This window comes from Electrophorus electricus, chromosome 6 (genome assembly GCF_013358815.1).
Source record: "Electrophorus electricus isolate fEleEle1 chromosome 6, fEleEle1.pri, whole genome shotgun sequence".
Lineage (NCBI taxonomy): Eukaryota > Metazoa > Chordata > Actinopteri > Gymnotiformes > Gymnotidae > Electrophorus > Electrophorus electricus.
The window spans coordinates 25,436,640-25,452,033 of NC_049540.1; the positions used below are offsets into that span (position 1 = coordinate 25,436,640).

A 15,394-nucleotide genomic window follows, 5' to 3' on the forward strand; every position below is an offset into this window, starting at 1 on the left:
TTAAGCTGGCTGGTGAGCAATGTTACTTTAAAGAGAGCAGTCGGAAATACAGATGCATAGCATTAAGTGCACTGCAGGACAAAGTCTGAATCCCTCCCCTGCTCTCTCATTGCTTACGCCACTGAAACGCACTCTCAGTTCACAGGCCTGACCCCAGACATTCAGTGATTACTGATGCATTCTCCCTCTCTGCATCAGCAAGCCGTTTCAACATTCAGTCAACAAAAATAGCCCCACACCTAGTCAGAACTTGCTTGTTAAATGCACTCTGAACATTAAATCAAGCAGGAACCAACCTCAATTTGCCTGCGTCACATAAACCAAGCAAAATACTGAAAAAAATGTCTTCGCATATTAAAATGTATGAGCTGACGTGCTTCTCTGACTAATGATGACTGCCTCCATTCCATTTGTGGAAAAAATGACAGTGGTCATGCTTTTTCTTGGTCATTGATGCGTCCACTCCAGTCGTGGCGCAGGAATTTGCCCTCTCAATTATGAGGTCGCTAGAACAGAGGATGCGTTCAGGCATCTATACAGTCCAGTGCGCTGCCTGCAGCCCTCCGCGCATGCCATGGAGCAGAAGCAAGCTGTACTAACACTCGCTAAAGGGTAGCCCCAGCCCTCTCTGAAAGGTCAGCGTGGCGGAAGCCAAACCGCATTATGCGATGTGTCACTGTTCAGAATGCCGTACATTTATTAAATTCCCTGCTATGATTTATGGCTGGAGATTTTTGGGCAACGTGGCCTTTAACCAGGCTCATGGCTGTTACCAGAAATCGTGCCGCCGCACCTGTGAATTTGTCAAAATGATCTTACAAATCGCTCCACTGTGACATATAGGAGAGTGAACAAAATGCTGAATCAGTGTGGGAGGGCTGTGCTGGTGCTGTCTCGCTGAAGACAGAGCGCGAGGCTGGGCTCTAATCCCCCGCGCTAATGCATCCGCGTCTGCAGAGCCGCACGGGGCCTCTCCAGCCCCGGGCAGATTTACACCTGGACCAGCGAGTCATAAAACTCCCCCTATAATCATATTTAACAAATTCTGGCACTCGAATGGAGACAGAGGCAAAACAGCCTCGATGATAAACAGCAGAAAATCAGATTTAGGAGACAGATGAATAAACAGTGAGAGGTTAAAGGAGCTGAGGTTACGAGAAAAGGAAATGGAAAAGAATCGGATCGGGGGAGGATGGAAATAAATTCTCAAGGGGTTAACGGCACCAAATGGAATTGGTGTAGGGCAGATTTCAAACTTTAATACATTAGCACCGATGCACCCGCTGAGAGAAAAATGAAAAGTCATGCTTTCTTTGAAGATGTTTGTTTACTGGCAGTTCAATGCCACTTTCCTAAAGTAGAAGAGAAGCATACCAAAAAAATAAAATAAAATTTCAAAACAAAAGTGACATCAAGAAAAGCTGTTCAAGTTACCTGCACTTGTTGCTCATTCATATAGAATGGCAGTCAATTTGTGGAAAGTAAAGACTCCTACTGTAGTTCGTGCAAATTCAAGTTCCTGAGACTTGCCGGTGTGGATTCTCCTCTGTTAGTCTAGCACTGGGCTTCCTGTAAGGGCACAAACCTGGTCTCTTTAAAAAAAAAGCTCAAAGCAATAGAAGAACTAGTAATTAAGAAGGCTTGGTACCTGCCAGCTGGAGGCAGAGTCACTGTGGAGCAACTATGTGAGTTTAATAATTGTCTGGACACAGTAATCCCACCCAGGTAATCTTCCTCTAGACGCACTGGAAGCTTTGCCCGCAGAAATAGTGTTACATAACGGGCGCTGAAAACCTCGCAGCATTTCTGTCACGGTAACACGAACACCTTCCGTCTCCGCGCTGGCTGCTCTGGACAGAGATAGCACTGCTGAGCCTCACCATGGAGACAGACCAGCAGTGACTACTGGAAATAAGGGACAGGCTCCTCCCCCTTGTTAGAGTTAACGGTCTAATTTTGAACCTATCTACATAATTACTTGGGTCATATTTATGCCTGCCGAAGCTTTTGAACAATCCTGGATTAAAACAATATTTTACATTGTTCTGATTGAAATATTAACATAAATATTACGTTTATAAATAACAATAACTATATCTCTTAACCTCCAATGCCATACTTCAACATACCAAATGAATGTGCCCAAACAGAAAAGATGTGAAAGTTAAATTAGGTAAAAAACAAACAAACAAACATATTTTCATTTAGCTCATTTAAAGGATTTTGATGTGATCAGCAGAAATATGTTTATATGATCTACATTTTTGCAGTGTAGCTGCAAGGCTGTAGTGTTTTTGTACTGGGCTGAAACAGGGCAGTTTCTCATCCCACCATTAACCCCCCAGCACCTCCTTAGTCCCAAACCTGACCGTTAACTTTAGTCAAAGCCTCTTTACCTCTCAGTGCAGATTTGCAGTTTCCATAAAAGAAAACAAGGCAGGACTGTTGTGAATCAAAACCATGTATTGCAGCATTGCTCAAAGCTGGCCTGCCAACAGCTGTGATTTCTGATTAGGGTGTTATGTCTGTGCTTTATTGCTGAAGCTCAACTTTTAGCTACACTTCTACTGCAGGAACCCAGGATGAGGGCTTTAGATGGAAGCCCAAAGTTGTTTTATGTTCAGTTGTTTCTACAGTGTAATGGCACTTGTGTAATGGCCTCCCATGAATCCAACCACTATATATGGTTGAGTTTATTTGATCACCCTTTCTTTGGCTTTGTAATGCAAAATATCTCCTCAGAGGATATTGGCCTGTTAGGCATGAAAGTTCTTCTTCAAACAGCAGTTGTTCTACAGAGATATAAAAAACCTCATAATTCTTATATTCAACATCCAAATAAAATATCTAATAGTAACTAAACTGAAAGCTAAAAAGTAAAAGAAAACATAGTTACATAAATGACGCTTCTTTAAGAACATATTTTGATTTGATATATTTTACTAATCTGTAATACTCACACACACACACACACACACACACACACACACACACACACACACCTTCTTCTCGTCTCCCTCCTGCAGCAGCTGCATGTTGCTGTGGTGCTGAGCGCCACTGCTGCTTCGCCTCAGGGTGGCGCTGCGGTGCTCGGATAGGTCGGGAGGAGGTGAGACACTGCGGCCCTGCGGGTCCACCCATGTGTACACGTGATTGGTAACGTAGCCACCTGGAATGCGTCCAACGGAGCGCACGGACATGCACAGTTTCTTACTGCCCTTCAGGACCTAAGGGGGTAGAGGAGGCATGAGGTGTGGTCAGCACGGAGGGGCGGTGCCAGGCAGGTGAAATTCATTTAAAAATAAACAAATTTAGAGTCCCTTTCTCCTGCCACCAACCTTTGACACGTTTCGGTGTTTTCAGTCTCTCGCATACAGACACAAGCTTCCACAGACACACACACACACAGCTCATCTCTGCTGCGAGCAGGCTGATTGAGGGTCACAGTGATGAACTGAAAGCTCCCCAGGCTGTGGATCATTAGCCTCTGATAGCCTGCAATGGCTTCTAGTGCTTTGCAGATCAAATGTAGTCCCCACTCGCCCTGTGTGATGCTACTGCTCCAGCAGAGTGTGAAATGATTCTGCACTCTGAGCTTAAATGCAGACGCACGCACATGCATGCACGCGCGCACGCACGCGCACGCGCGCGCACACACACACACACACACACACAAACACACACATGCCTGTTACACAGGCTATTTGTAAGAAGGCTGGGCACACGGCACTCCATGTCTGTAGTCGACAGTAACCGGCATGTTTATTTATATATTGTTTTTCATCTTAATATCTACTTTCTTAACCAAAAATAAATATTTCTGTTTAAAATTAGTCCATAATGTCTGGGTCTGAAAACAAGCTGATCAGAAATTTTATTCTAATGCTTTTTCACACTGATTTGCCATTTGCTGCCCACAGAGCTTAGCAAAAGTGTCATTTGCTTCAAGCTTAATAATAAATCTGCATACTCAGATCGTTTCATCTCAGACATCACAGCCTAATTCCCGTCCCGTCAGTGTGCTCCACCCAGATTAAATGTTGCAAACAGAAAATAACCCAGCACATTGTCTAGAAAATTGTCTAGAATCTAATTTAAAATGGATAAATCTGATTTAAATAAACATGTAAAGGTTTCACTATTGTATAAAGTACAACATAAGAAAACCATTTAACACATATCAAAACCCTGTATAGAAATCTACTCCTCTAATATGTGCGCCATAAGTTAACTGTAAAACACTTGTCCTGGAAGAAATTGGTCGAGGTACATCTGGGCTGCCTTTTCCCTCACACTGGCGACTACCGCTGTCGAGGCAATCTGCAGCTTCGCACATCGCTCTCATGTTATTACAGAGCCAGAGAATGTCAAGCTGAAGAAAATGATATGGAAGAAAAACCGGAACGAACAAAAGACAAAGGAGTGTGTGAGGCTTTGTGTGAGGGCACGACGGTGAGAGGCAGAAGCAGGGAGAGACATGGAAGGAGTGCCCCTGCAGTGAATAGTGATAAATAAAACCACGCATGGCAGCAGAGATCTCAGTGTGCTGATTGGAGTGTTGCCTGATCGAGTGTGCCATTAAAGGAGCAGAATATGGAATATAGGAACAGTGGGGTGGGGGACAACGTGCCCAACGGTATCATCGTTACCAGGGAAGAGTGGGAGAGCCTGTTGAGAAGTGCATTCAAAACAGCAGCCGTGAGGACAAAATGAGGGGGCCTGAAAGGAGCCTTCTCTGGAGGTGGGCTGCTGCAGAGCACAGGGACCCCAAGCCCCCCGGACCAGACCAACTAAAAACAAACAGTTCCTGGTCATTTGCAGAGCATGGTGAGATGGTTTTAGTGGGATGCATTTGCAAATGCATGCAACGTGCGATCTCTCTCTCTCACATACACACAGACACACACTCACACTCACACACACACACACACATACACGTGTCTGGTCTCTCACTGTTTATTTACTGATGTGTCCAGAGGGGCCAATAAAACACTCGAGACCTGAATTAGAAGCAGAGCTCTAGGGGCAGAATGCAGTATGTGTGTGTCTGAGTGTGTGTGTGTGTGTGTGTGTGTGTGTGTGTGTGTGTGTGTGTGTATGTGAGTGGGCAGGTGCACATGGAGCCCTGACAGTCCAATATAAACACAGAGGCTCACAGGACCCAAGAACATGCAAACGTAAACATCCAACCTGAGTCCACTCAGCTGGATAGACGTAACAAAAAAGGGTAAATTAGAGGATGATAATAAACAATCGTTTATGGTTTGTGGTAGTGTGTGCTCAGAATGTGATTATGCAATTACGCAGCCAACAAGTGGGCAGAAAGCAGGATGCATTTGCATGCATTTGAATAGATATGCAGTTTGGAGGCCTGAAGGAGGAGACCTGAAAATCCAAGAGCCCAATGCAGAGCCATCAGAAGCTGAGCACTACTCCTGCCACAGAGCCTTGCATGCACATGCATGTCAGTGTTGCTATGGTTTTAATCTTTAGGGTGACGTGTGTAAAAGAAACATTATAGGAAAAAACAAAACGCAAGTAAAACACCTCCAAGGAATACAAATATGTATTACTATTCAAACAGCCCCTTCAGAGATGCTCTGCTCTCGATCCGTCTCACTCTTTGTTTTCATTCAGACTATCTGTGTCTATCTCATTTGTGTGCCCTTCAGTGCCCTTCACAGTCTGATTGTCAACATCAAAAACATCCTTCGCCTCATAACAGCGCTTCGCAATAGTGCTTCCGTTCTACAGCAAGAAGCAGAGAGGCGAAATAACATGGTGCGCACTGATCTCTCCAGTGTCCTCCCGTTAAGACGCTAATCAATCACAGTTAATGGAGGCCTCAAGTAACGATCACTCGCGGACGTGACGGCGGCAGAAACATGCGGAGCGCCTTCCGCGCTGCACTGATGAGAGCACCGATGGTAGGCGCGGCCCTGGCGATCTTCAAGCTCACGGCAGCAGTTGGACACTGTTACTGGAGAACGGTGGGACGAAGCGTCAGGTGAACACACGCCGCACGTTTCTCTCTGCTTTCCTTCCTTCCTTCCTTCCATCTGTCACGGCACTCGGCAGTGCGTTCCCTCACCCATCACTCACATTTACTTATGAGTGATTCACAGTCGCCACAGCGACAGGATGACAAAGGAATAAAAAGGACAGAGGAGGTGTGTGGAAAGCCAGATGGTGTGTGTGTGTGTGTGTATGTTTTAGGGGTTGCATCCATGATACAATATATGTTATATGCATTTGAAGTCTGGAAAATGGATGTTTGTACTTTGTGATATTTTATCAAGTGTGCAGCAATTTTGCCTACAGGAACAGTAAAGCATAATTGATATTTTAAGGGCTTAAATATACACACACACACATATATACTATATAACATATAGAGAGTTTTAGCAACACAGAGAAATGATTAAATCGGTTCCTAGTTGCTTCTTCAGGTGGTAACAAGAATACTCAGTATTTTTATAAAGCACTCAGACAAAATGGCACAGGAAACCTTTATTTGCATATTATTTGCATACTCTAGAGTGATAGCGCAAGCATGTGAAACAGGTCATTAAACATTTCTTTGTAGGCGCAAAAGGTTAGAAACCTCCACGGTAGTCACCCGTGCAGCCTACACCTGCAGAACCCAGCTCTACGCTAATCTGCCCAAGCAGGATAGCTTCGCTGAGTTCTACAAGTAGGCTATTGCGGACAAATTCTAGTAGTCAAGAAACAGTAACACTTGTGTTTGTTCCTCATTCGTGGAATAATGAAGGGTGTGCAGCCTAGTTTGTTGTATAAAAAGCAGGAAAACCAGTATTACCAGTGAGCCTCGAATCCACAGCGATGCTGCAACTTCACTGAGAAATTCCCCTTAATCACTGGAGCGGCCTCAACGTATCCGTGTCCTGCCCCGACTCCGTACGCGGACAGCACCGTTCGTATAGCGCGCCTTCTATCGAGCCCAGTAAGCAAGCCTCCAGAAGTTCATTAGTCGTATTCTACCTGGGTGGGCAAGACTGATCGGTTCACGGTAAGCAAGTATACGCATGGTTGGCCAGAATTTGCCTCGCCCGTTCCAAATCATTCATCTCCCTTTTTGCAGTACCTGGCGCGCGGGCCAACCGTATACAGGATAAACATTCATTTGAATACACATCCCTCATACAATTTCAGTTTGTAGTATTCTGGACTACTATGAAGCTGCTTTATATTTAGGTGCAAAATAGAAAATTCTTTCAAGTGAAAAAATATTTAGTATGATGATCTCTGCTCTTCTACCCTGCACTGGCACATAAGAGATCACCGGTGAATGTGCTGAAGGTATCTAAGTGCTGAAGGTATCTAAGGAGGCCAAATCTCTTGGTTTACATATTTATTTCACACATTTCCAGGCATATCCCACTCAATCCCTCTGCTCTAGCACAACCTGCACAATTGTATCGGGGAACGGATTACGTATACTGATGCACTGGAACTGGCTCACGAGGCGTCTTTTCGGAGTTAGATTTCTGCAGTCACCAGTGGAATAAATAACTGTTCATAAGGAAATTGTCCTACCTTCAACAGAGCAGCACCCTGACTTCTCATCTTTCCCTTACTAATGTCCCCTACTTTGTCTTTTACCCATTTTTTACTACACTGCCTGGCCAAAAAAAAGTTCACACACTCTAATATTTCGTTGGACCGCCTTTAGCTTTGATTACAGCACGCATTCGCTGTGGCATCGTTTCCACAAGCTTCTGCAATGTCACTACATTTATTTCTGTCCAGAGCTGCATTAATTTTTCCCCAAGATCTTGTATTGATGATGGGAGATTTGGACCACTGCGCAAAGTCTTCTCCAGCACATCCTAAAGATTCTCAATGGGGTTCAGGTCTGGACTCTGTGGTGGCCAATCCATGTGTGAAAATGATGTCTCATGCCCCCTGAACCACTCTTTCACAATTTGAGCCTGATGAATCCTGGCATTGTCATCTTGGAATATGCCCATGCCATCAGGGAAGAAGAAATCCATTGATGGAATAACCTGGTCACTCAGCATATTCAGGTTGTCAGCTGACTTCATTCTTTGGGCACATAACATTGCTGAACGTAGACCTGACCAACTGCAGTATCCCCAGATCATAACACTGCCCCCACAAGCTTGTACAGTAGGCACTAGGCATGATGGGTGCATCACTTCAGCTGCCTCTCTTCTTACCCTGATACACCCATCACTCTGGAACAGGGTAAATCTGGGCTCATTAGACCACATGACCTTCTTCCATTGCTCCAGAGTCCAATCTTAAATATGCTCCCTAGCAAATTGAAGCCATTTTTGCTGGTTAGCCTCACTAACAAGTGGTTTTCTTAAGGCTACACAGCTGTTTAGTCCCAATCCCTTGAGTTCCCTTCACATTGTGTGTGTGGAAATGCTCTTACTTTCACTATTAAACATATCCCTGAGTTCTGCTGTTGTTTTTCTACGATTTGATTTCACCACACGTTTAAGTGATCGCTGATCACGCTCATTCAAGATTCTTTTCCAACCACATTCCTTCCTTGAAGATGTTTGCCCACCGTCCTTCCACTTTTTAATAATGCGTTGGACAGTTCTTAACCCCATTTTAGTAGTTTCAGCAATCTCCTTAGATGTTTTCTCTGCTTTATGCATGCCAATACTTTGACTCTTACGAAACAGATTAACATCTTTTCCACGACCACAGGATGTGTCTTTCGACATGGTTGTTTAACAAATGAGAAGCTACTCACTGCATCAGTTAGGGGTAAATAACTCGTTGCCAGCTGAAACATAATCACCCATGCAGTAATTATCCAATGGGAGGCTCTTACCTATTTGCTTAGTTAAATCCAAGTGGTGACCTTTTTTTTGGCCAGGCAGTGTATAGCCCCTGCTTAATGTACTTATATCCACTGTACACTTTCTATTCCTTTCAGCAGATGTTAAAACCATCTGTAAATTTACATTCAGAGCTGCAAACAATGACTGGATAAAAAAAAATTATTAAATGACATTGTCAAACAGCAAGCATGCTATCTAGCAAAGCAAAATACCGCAGAAACACAATGAGGCAGGATGTACTGCTGAAAAACTTGCAGTGTATACAGCCAATCCTACTGAAAAACTAAAGCAGATTGAGGCTACATGTATATTATTACAGCAAAATATGCAGATGGTACATTTTGTATCAGATATCCCGCTCTGTGTCTTATTAGCTGGTCCCACAGAAAGTTATTTTTCTTCATTAGACCTCCAAGCTAACTTTCTTAGGATTTACTGCTTAACTCATATAATTGGGTGACATGTCCTGATCTCAGCCAACACCCTAATCACACCTCTCCTCTTTCTGCACAGGACTGACATTGATGTATGTGTGTGTGGTGGGCAGTTTTTTGTTAGTTCTGTTGGAAGTAGTCCAGGTGGTGAAGTTAATTTTATGCACAGGTGAGCACTGAGACTAGGACAAAGTGGAGCCTGTGGGGATCCCAATCTCATCACACACACACACACACACACACACACACACACACACACACACACACACACACACACACACACACACACACACACACACACACACACACACACACACACACACACACACACACACACAGAGAGAGAGAGAGATCATTACCTCATTATCACAGCATAACCCTGAAATCTCTGAAGATTGCTGTCCTACCAGACTACTGCCAAACTGCAAGGTTGTAGACACATATGCTAAGCCTCCACTCCATATTCTTCTCCTAAAAGGTGTGCACTGAGTACTGAGTGCAGCATTAGACTTTCTCTCAAGTGTATACACCAAATTACTAATGTGCAGGAAAATGGTATAGCCTAAAATATAAATGAAAAGGCTTTCTCTCAACATAACCTATTTGTCATAAAATATATCAAGATGAAATGAAATGCTGTACAATACCAGCCTATTACTGCCTGAACAATGCAATCTGATCTGTTTTTCAAGTTAAAAGCTTTCATCTTCACTGAAAGGCTAATAATTATATTACCCTTAAGGTATGATAGTGAGGTTTGATATGATCTATTTAGTATCTCTCATCTCAAAAACCATACCATGGGCAATCTTTGTGCATGCATCTGTCATAAATGGATGACATATATGTATTTATATGATATACACTCACCAATCGCATGGTTAAATACGCCTGTGAACAGTTTAGCCTTTAATCTGTGAATACAGTTTGTGTTCACTATCCTCTAACCTTTCACCAATGGTTATTAAATCATTGCTGTCGGCTGCAAACCCGAGCAGCACAGCTGTGTCTGATAAACTCACTTGCACTCATGGCACTACCATGCCTGTGTTGATACTGTTTTTAGTATAGTCTGCCACTCATATAATCTCTGTGTTCAGAAAATGACCAGTTTACAACCTGTAACAATACAAGCCAAGTGCATGTAATAGCCATGGACTTGAGGTACAATGCAGGTGTTTCTAATAAAGTGAGTGGAAACTGAAATTATATGACTGATGTACAGCATAACTACATTGTGATATTTTATACAGTTAGATTGGAGTGCCCATGTCTGTGTCTTTGTCTTTTGTTATTTTCAAGCAGTGATATATCAGCCAGTTGGATTGAACCAGCACAGACTTGTCTACTGTCCAGATCACTTCATTATAGGCTTGTCGGTGTCACTTGTGGCCTTTTTAACTGGAGCACAATTATGGCTCACCCACATGGGCTCAGCGAGAGTCCCAAGAGGCAGGTAGGAGATTCAGGAGTCAGGCTTGAACGTCATATAGGAACATAGCTCCTCAGATTCACTAACATCAAGAATCAAATCACACGCACAGCAAACCGCAGCCAAATTCAATTACAAGACAAATAATCTGACAGATACATGTTCACGCACATACAAACATGCACGTGTCTGATCAAGTCCCTATTACACCCATCATCTACTTTTGCATTATATAGGTCATGTATCAGTAATTAATTTGCATTAAAGGTTATCTGCTGCAGATGAACCTCTACACACCCATATAATGTGTAATCTGTCGCCGTAGGGCATCCTCTGTACAGACTAGACTCACTCAAACACATGAAGGCAGACGGCTGAAGGCACATGGCTGAACTAGGTGAGTCATTACATCAATTTGCCTCTTCTCTCAAACCTTGACAAAACTGACACACCGAGAAAGAGAGAGAGAAAGAGAGAGATGCAGTCCTGGCTCACCGCCTTAGACCTGCAATTACCTGTGCTCGTTGGCAGCTGTGGTTTTAATTATATAATCAATCGAGTGAACACATAGACCTCTCTCTTAGCCTGTCGCACATGCACAGTGATAAGATGGGACCTTCTTATCAGTTTAGCCATCATACACTCACTCACAAACACACTCGGACGGTGCTGGATCACTCCAACTCATTCTTATCCTCCCAGATTTAAGCTTGAGATCTCCTTTATAACAGATATGGCGATATTTACTGGATCATTGCCCCTATCTGTTCAGCACATCCTGACCTCACCATATTGGAGGACTTCGCTGCCCACTAAACCACATAAGCTCACCAATCTTATATAATGCAGCGAATAACAACCTGATGAGAGCCTATCGCAGCGCTCTTTGTGAACAGCCAGAGGATTTTAAGGCTTATCCTAGATTCATTGTAAAAAAATACATCGACAGCTGCCCACTGCATTCCGAAGAGTGCCATGCCTGTAGAGGGAGATTTGACCAAGATATGCTGTCCACGCTTAAGAGTTTGACCAAGGCATGCTCAGAACAAGCCATGGCACGCCGCGCCCCGGACACCGCTGTTCTGCTTCAACTGTGCGTGCCCTAACCCAGAACTGTCACGAGCAGTAGGTGAACATCAGCTGCTCAAGCGTGACAGCGTGATGACAGATTCCCCTCCGCTCCGCTAAGAGCCGCAAAGCTGCGGCAGGTCCTCCTGCTGAGAGTTGCGTGTCCCTTGACATCTCCTTCCACCCTCACGTGCTGCCTTTGACGTGCTGGTTCTTCTGAAAGTACCCACTGTGCACCTGAATGTGTGCACATACACACACCTGCATACACACCTGTGCTACTTAAAGTGTTTCGATAAGTCTGCGCTCTACTGACTATTTTCAAAACAGAAGATTCAGGACTAGAGAGAATAGAGAGCCAATTATTGCTTATCGTGTGGAAAATAAGCTTATCTCATTTTCTATTGCTTTTATCAGTTCCTCTTCAGATACTCTCATCAGACACAGAAAAGTGTTTTCAGGCCCTGTTTCAGGTGTTCTGATGGAGAACTCTTTAAATCTTAGTTTTTCCACTCCTACATTCACCACAGGATTTGCGTATTAAAAGACAAAGAAAGAACATGCAGACAAACACTTGTGCTTGAGGCTCATTAAGAAATGGCAGTGGCCCAGTTGTCTGGACAGCTCAGTGCCTGGAGCTGGTCACATGATACGACCACACTAGAAGCCCACTTCAGCAACTCTAAAATGGGAGGCCACTTGAATGGAAATTCGACAAAGAGACCGGCAGCAAGTTGCTATAACTACAAAGCATGGAACATCGTGCCCTAGCCCCATCAGGCCTAGTGAATCAATACCTGTTTCAAAGGCATTTCTCCGTCGTTTTGCTGATGTCACCATTCACAGTTTGAAGGCCACTTTGTTCCTTCCAGACTCCTTTTCCCCTGGCCCCCTCACTCCAGAGAAATAACAGGAAATGAATGGGGTCAGGGTAAAACTCCACAAGCAGTCTTGCCCAGTGCTGACTCGACCAGAGGACAGAACGCTCACTGTACTTAAAGGAATAATTGGGCTACTGCCAACCAATGAGGAGACGGACTTATTGAGTGACAGATAGCTCAGCCAGCCAAGTGATCCTCCTTCCTATCTGTATAGAAAATTGGTCTTAATTAAGGTGCACAGTAGCTGAGGTGAATTAGTTACCAAAAGAGCGTAATAGGAGGGAGAGAATTGGCGTCCAGTGTAAGAGAGGTTAATAAATAAGGCTTGTACAATAGAAAAGGGGCATGACAGTGTAATTTACAGGGAAGACATCAGCACTGGGCTGGATGATGATTTTATAGCCTTTATTTTTCAAGCCTAATCCATTACCAAAGCCACTGTTGTTTTGTAATAGCATGTCAGGCCATGGCCCCTCATGCACTACACCTGGCCACATTCACTACTCGTGACCAGAAATGACCTCCCACTTTCCCAAGCAATTATTTACAATGAGCATCCTCACCTTGCTGATGAAATGGCATCCATATGCAACATAGTTAATACTGACAGCACTGGTGAGGAGTCGCAAGAATCGACAGCTTACAAGAAATCGGTCTCTGTATGAACCTGCCTTTTCTAGGATTTGAAGCCTGGTTTGTCCCAGGTCCAGTCCACCTCTGAACCCCTGGCTGCCACAGCCGGCACACAGGACTGTGCTGAAAGTGACCCTGCATGCTGACCAAATCAAAGCGGTCACCAGCAGATCCCCTGAAAGGTTCACTTTCACTCGTGTGCAGTCTTCGTCGAGTTAATGAGACCTTGGGTTGCATACTCACGCCCTCGCTCTCTGTATTTTAATAACGACTTTACTCGTGCTCAAGCAGATTCACACAGCTTCTGCAGTGCTTCCGCAGTGCTTCCGCAGCATGGCTTACCTTTTCCATGAAGAAGCTTCTCACTGAAGCACTTCATCTGAAGTGCAATTTATCAGCAATTTGTCCACCACCATTTCTTCTAGGAAGAATATTAACAACATTATGAATACTAATGAAAGCCAACAGGTGCTGCTTTCAGGCATTAATTAAAATACGTTCCATAAATGCTGGAGATATTTCTGCATCCAGCATGAGCACAGAGACACAAATGTACAACCCCACAAAAATATTCATCCGTGCAGCCGTGTGCTCACCCACTTTGACCTGTATCAAGAGGCCGCTGGCCTGTAATCGCTAAGAATAGGAAAGTGTTACTTATGGTCAGATGGATGGATAGATAGACGGATGAGAGGAGAGCAAGCGAATGTACTGTAGGGTCACTGGGCTCTCTGAACCCAGCAGAGTCAGTGGAGTGTGCTGACCGGTACTCTCCACACAGGAGCAAGAGGACGAAGGAGATCACCCAGATCCCAGTAGGATATCCTCAATCATCAGAAACCCATGTCCACGTTCTGAGGCTCATGTTGCTTTCTGCTTTCAATTTGATCTGTGTCCATGGTCTGTGTTTACACATGTCGGTGCTAATTTTTTAAAAAGCAAATCCAATTTTATTACTCATAATAAATCTCATAATGGTAATGAAATGGTCGGTACATTCAGTGCTCCTGCACCTAAGTAGTTTGATCAGTGGTGGCATATGCTGAGACTCCTGGATAATCAGACTTCAGACTGCAGGTCTGTAAAGACCCACAGTGATGGGTGGTTTATTCGGTAGGGCTACAACAGTGCTCTGGACTGGGGATGCACACTGTGTGCCCGGCTGTAAGGGGTTAAGCTGCTTAGCAGATGGGACATTATTGTGCGTTCTGCTAGGTCATGTGACTGCACAGCACTGCTCTGCTGCAGCACCTCCAGCCTTAAAGAACAAATAAACAGCTACAGAGATATTGACTCTGAAAGAGAAGGAGAGAGGGATAGAGAGAGAGAGAGAGAGAGAGAGAGAGAGGGAGAGAGGGGGAGGGAGGCAGAGAGGGAGAGGCGGAGAGAGAAAGAGAAATGAACACCCTGATCCTTGGACTGAACCTAATCCTGTTTAATTAACTAAAAATCCTCCAGCATTTCATCAGAGCAGACCGGGAGTGAAAAAGATGAGATGACAGATTGTGTGGGATGTAATTTTAAAAGGTCCAACTCTTTCTCCCCACACACCCCTGTTTTCTCTCCCCTCTCTGTGGCTCTACCTTTCTCTCTCCTTGGGCCACTTCTCTATGCAGCTTTGTCTGTTGTGGCTCAGCACTTTTTTGGTTACAGGGAGCTAAAGTGGGTCTTCACCCCTCTGCAACAGTCTCCCAGCATGCAACACTTCACACACACACACACACACACACACACACACACACACACACACACACACACACACACACACACACACACACACACACACACACACACACACACACAGCCTTAGTCTTGTATTACCATCCTTATAAAGAGGGCTTTCTTTTAACTCTGCTTTACTGTAATTAAATACTAGGTCTGGCTGCTCCTAACCACCTTAGCTACCAACGGCAAAACAATTGGCTTTTGTAGTTTTCTGCGAAAAGAGAAAGTTGTGCTCAGTAATACAACAACATTTACCTCATTGGGACCAGGAAAATGTCATGCCTTCATAAAAGTGTCATTTGTCTCTATGTCTAAGAAAGGAAGTAAATCATTGTGTGACATCAGTAACGCCACTTGTCCTCATTATCATCCTGTCAC

The 15,394-nt window shown here is 44.2% G+C and overlaps 1 protein-coding gene across 3 annotated transcripts in view; it reads right to left on the minus strand.

Moving 5' to 3' along the window:
- Positions 1 to 15,394, minus strand: part of whrna (whirlin a) — a 55,154-nt gene that overhangs the window by 26,827 nt on the left and 12,933 nt on the right. For all 3 annotated transcript variants that reach the window (XM_035527695.1, XM_035527696.1, XM_035527694.1), the window contains one exon: positions 3,003 to 3,227. In XM_035527695.1, coding sequence (XP_035383588.1) covers positions 3,003 to 3,227 — 225 coding nt within the window. The remainder of the gene's footprint in view (positions 1 to 3,002; positions 3,228 to 15,394) is intronic.